This window comes from Nicotiana sylvestris, chromosome 7 (assembly GCF_000393655.2).
Source record: "Nicotiana sylvestris chromosome 7, ASM39365v2, whole genome shotgun sequence".
Classification (NCBI taxonomy): Eukaryota; Viridiplantae; Streptophyta; class Magnoliopsida; order Solanales; family Solanaceae; genus Nicotiana; species Nicotiana sylvestris.
This window is the reverse complement of record NC_091063.1, coordinates 47,784,908-47,789,646: the sequence shown is the minus strand read 5'-3', so window position 1 is coordinate 47,789,646 and position 4,739 is coordinate 47,784,908. Positions and strand designations below refer to the sequence as shown.

At 35.2% G+C, this 4,739-nt stretch overlaps 1 protein-coding gene across 1 annotated transcript; it reads left to right on the top strand.

Annotated features, from left to right (window-relative positions):
* Positions 1-708: 708 nt before the first annotated feature.
* LOC104211944 (tyrosine aminotransferase-like) lies at positions 709-4,474 on the top strand. Its single transcript, XM_009761088.2, has 7 exons — positions 709-1,123; positions 2,121-2,460; positions 2,544-2,762; positions 3,024-3,083; positions 3,415-3,570; positions 3,658-3,751; positions 4,059-4,474. The coding sequence occupies exons 1-7, from the start codon at positions 849-851 to the stop codon at positions 4,175-4,177; spliced, it is 1,263 nt and encodes a 420-aa protein (XP_009759390.1). The 5' UTR covers positions 709-848; the 3' UTR covers positions 4,178-4,474.
* The last annotated feature ends 265 nt before the right edge of the window (positions 4,475-4,739 follow it).

The following is a 4,739-nucleotide window of genomic DNA, read 5'->3' as shown; positions in this document are numbered from 1 at the left end:
ACTGATAGTTTTAGATTTAAACAAGATTTTTGAAAAGAAATAGCCAAAATATTAAAAAAGTTTTGTTGAAGCTAAAAAAAATTGCAACATTAAAAATTGCATTGAATACTAAAATAATAGGAAGTGAACCTAAAAAGCTCTGCAAGAAAAAAAAAAGCAACCTAAAATACTGCATCAAATATTCCCTCAGGTCCACTTTAATTAATTTTTTGATCATTTTCACACATATTAAGGAATCTATCTTTTAGTATTAATTAACAATAAAATTGATATTAACCTTAATTTGTTCATTAGGAATATAATAAATACCCCTAGACTCTTTATTTCAAAGGTAATTTAAAAAAAAAAAGAAGTTAATTCCTATTTAAAAAAAATTAAATATTATGGATCACTAAAAAAACCAAAAAATCAATTAACTTGGATGGGAAGGAGTACCAAAATAAACCAAAAATAACGATATTTGGTCATTTTCTCACAAAACCTCTTTTATATAGTTTGGCACTACATTTGAAAGGATAAGTCTCGGGTGAGTCTGGGGCATACAAACATCCTTGGTATGGCGTGTTTTTCGTCCGAATGGGCCCTACACACAGCATGAATCCTTGGTACCGGACACCCGTTTAAAAAAAAAAAAAAAAAATAGGACATGCAACAACAAATCCAAACAAGCGGAAACCATGTTTAGTCATTTTCTCACAAAACCTCTTTTCTATAGGTTGGCTTTATATCTATCTTGCAGTAGAGATCCATCTCCATTTCTCTCTTACTTTTCTCCTTCCACTCCTCTCGATATCTGCTAACATTCATAATTCAGAGGGGAAAGGAGGTAGAAAAGGAGAGTGTCAAGCATGGAGGTGAACGGTGAAAAAACAAGATGGAATTTTAAAGAGAACGAGAAATTGTTGGCTGCGTCTGGTGTTTCCATAAGAGGGGTTCTTAACAAGTTAATGCAGAACCTTGACCCGTCTGATATCCGACCCGTTATCCCTCTCGGCCACGGCGATCCTTCTGCTTTCCCCTGCTTTCGGACCACTCCCGTTGCCGTAGACGCTATTTCTGATTCCGTTCGCTCTGCTAAGTTCAACGGTTATTCATCCACCGTCGGCATTCTTCCTGCTAGAAAGTAAGTACTATTTTCTTTACTTGAATTAATAATTTGTTTGCCATTATATCATTTCTCCGCATGTTGACTTTATCATTTTTGTTGTTGACCTTGATGTGTTAGCTGATTGTACTACTCTTTTTAGCTAATGTTCATAGAAATTGAATGTAACTTTTTATTTTGTATTATTAGGTGCTTTTTTTCCGCTAGGTCGGTCGATACATGCTTTTAATATCCCGCAATGATAATCTCAGGACTAACTTATACCATATGGGAGGTGGGATAAAATAATCCCAAGTTTAATGGGATAAGATGGGATATTATGGATTAAGTCTAGGATTAAATCTATACCATGTTTGGTTGGCGGTATATATTTAACTGGCACGGTATAAATTTAATCCAACATCTTATCTCACCTTATCCCTCGTAGTAAACTACAATGTAAGTGGTCCATTATATGGCATTTCCTTTCATATTTTTGTTGGTCCTAGTGGAGCCAGTAATTTATATAAGGGGATAAAAAAAAATACTAGAATATCGTAGTTGAGATTTGAACGAGCGACTTATAGCAACTTCTGAACCTCATTCTATGTAAAAGGAATTCAACCGTTTATGTATAACCCAAAAAAAATAAATCAATTTTCCCGATTTGTGCAGCACAATTTTTCAACAAAGGGGATTCAATTGAACCCCCTTCCCTCTTGCTAGCTCCGTCCTTGGCTGGTCCACAGTCTCTTTCTACAGAGAGCCTTCCACCTCTGTCATATAGTTCTTGCACTCGCGCAACAGTAACTCTATGTATTGGTTGTAGACATTAGTCTTGCTATGTTCTACATTGTTGGCATACAAGACTATGAAGCAAGTATGGAGCTAGTCCACTTAAACATTTACCCCTAAGCAAGAAAACTATCAGCATTCTTTGAACAAACCAAAGGAACATGACTGACAGATTCATGGAAACATCATTGATTTTCTTCAAATTCAGAAAAATTCATTAAATTCTTTTTTCTCTGAAAAGGGCTGTAGCAGAATACTTATCTCAAGATCTTCCAAACAAGCTGTCCCCTGATGATGTTTACCTGACAATTGGATGTACTCAAGCAATTGAAGTAATTTTGAATGTTCTTGCACGCCCAAATGCAAATATTCTACTTCCAAGGCCTGGTTTCCCTTATTATGAAGCACGGGCTGTTTTTAGCAATCTTGAAATGCGTCACTTTGATCTTCTCCCAGAAAGTGAGTGGGAGGTGGACCTTAATGCAGTTGAGTCTTTGGCAGATGAAAATAGTGTGGCTATTGTCATTATTAATCCTGGGAATCCTTGCGGCAATGTCTACACATACCAACACTTGAAGGAGGTATGTATGCATATCCTTTTCTTTGGTAATATATTGATACTTTGGGTCATTATGATTGTAACGAAGTGGTTAATTTTCTTCAGGTGGCAGAGATGGCAAGGAAGCTTGGAATTTTAGTTATTGCTGATGAAGTTTATGATCATCTCACTTTTGGAAGTAAACCATTTGTGCCTATGGGAATCTTTGGATCGATTGCACCTGTTATTACACTTGGATCCATATCAAAGAGGTGGATTGTTCCTGGTTGGCGACTTGGTTGGCTTGTTACGAACGATCCAAATGGCATACTAAAAAAACATGGGGTACTTACTCTCCTTTGAAAGATGGTTTATTTCTCTGGAAAAAGTAATTCTAGCTTCCACTTTTAAAGCCAAATATCGGTATTGAAGTGCACTTTATATTTAGTTCCATCAAAAGTAGATTAGGGTATAATGAAATGTAGAAGTATGTTATAGGGGGCTTTATTCCACTTATCTTATAAGATCTTTGATCGAGAGAGGATAAGATTGTTTTTATCACGAACAATATCTGCATATTATCACTTTGTGTTTTCTTATTTGCAGGTCATAGACTCCATCACGGGGTTTCTCAATATATCTTCTGACCCTGCAACTTTTATTCAGGTTTTCTCATTATATACTCGCTCTCATTATATACTCGCGTGTGCTTGCCTTCTTTTGAAAATCAAATGCCTGTTATTCCTTTTAGCCACACACTTGCTGTATTTTTCCACCTGAAATATGAAATGGAGATTCTAAAGGAATGAAGTTTGTTTTGGTCTAACAGCTCTTTGTATTATTTTACACATTTCACGTTTTTATGTTTATAAGCAAATGGAATAGATATTTAAGAACTTATTAGTATAGATGTATTTTCCACATTTCTTATTGAGGTATCTGGTTTCTTTTGTTCTTCTCCACCCCCTCCCACCCCTAATAGTTCCTATTTTGACAGGGAGCAATTCCTCAGATCATTCAGAATACAAAAGATGATTTCTTCTTTAAAATAGTAAATATGCTAAGAGAAATTGCAGACATCTGTTACGACAGAATCAAGGATATACCTTGCATCACTTGCCCAAGTAAACCTCAAGGATCTATGTTTGTGATGGTAAGCGAAAGTGGAAGCTTAATTAGCGGTTAGATTGGGATTTGAAGATATAATTAATATCTAATGGAGGTCTTTTTCTCCTCTTAGGTCAAACTTCATTTGAACCTTCTAGCAGACATTGAAGATGATTTTGACTTCTGTCTCAAGCTGGCTAAGGAGGAGTCTTTGATAATTTTACCAGGTAAAAGAACAGGCAACTCTTTTAAAGCACCAAACTCTGTCAAAGACAGTAGACATGTTTTATAAAATGTCTCTTTCTTGGTTTCTCATATGCTTTTAGTCGTAGAGCTTTCGTATTCATTGGTAGTAATGTCATTTGATTTTTTTGTTTTACCAAACAAGCCTTTAATTTGGTCCAATATAGAAAGTTCCTGCAGTACAAACCGAAATCACCATATTATATGAACGTGAGATAAGTTGCATGAATTTGCACTCAAATTGGCAGGATGCTATGTCGTATAGACATCTGATAATAAGATGTGGTGCAGGTGTTGCTGTGGGACTCAAGAATTGGCTCAGGATAACCTTTGTATGTGAGCCTTCATCTCTGGAAGATGGACTGAAGAGACTAAATGCTTTCTATCAAAGGCATGCCAAAAAACAATAAGCTACTCTTAGAGGGAATCTTGATATCTCTGCATTAAGGGTAGTCTTAGATTCAATCCAAGAATCAGTAATGAAATCTTCAACTAGTCGTTGGATCTTGTATGATGTAAGATAGCTCATAAATAAGTTAGATTTTCAACAATTTCCTTGAATCATCAGAGGAATGTAATATGTTATTCGGAATGGTATCTGGTAGTAAGTACTATAGACAATATCATTCTGAGGAGGATCTCCAAACTCCAGCTCCAGATTATGCACCTTACTGTTAATCGAAATATTAATGTGCTCGCATTGCCAACTCCTGCTATTCGTGCTTCCCTTTAGTAGTCATTGTCTTTGCTTAACTAGTTATATCTAGTACATCTTTATTAGATAACTAGTCACGCGCATCCATGCCAATGAATATAAAATTACTTAAATATTATATTAATGTGCCCTAAATTATAAAATAAAATTAGATGAAAACCTTCGTGCTTTTAATATCGATAGATACAGGAATCCTACATAATTCAAATAGAAAATGTTAATAAAAAATTTAGGTAATTGAAAGTCTTAAATATTAA

Excerpts from the sequence above, each read along its gene's own strand:
- LOC104211944 (XM_009761088.2), top strand. The coding sequence starts at position 849 with ATGGAGGTGAACGGTGAAAAAACAAGATGGAATTTTAAAGAGAACGAG. Across the intron at positions 2,461-2,543 it reads CATACCAACACTTGAAGGAG|GTGGCAGAGATGGCAAGGAA; the intron begins GTATGTATGCAT and ends AATTTTCTTCAG. Across the intron at positions 3,084-3,414 it reads ACCCTGCAACTTTTATTCAG|GGAGCAATTCCTCAGATCAT; the intron begins GTTTTCTCATTA and ends CTATTTTGACAG.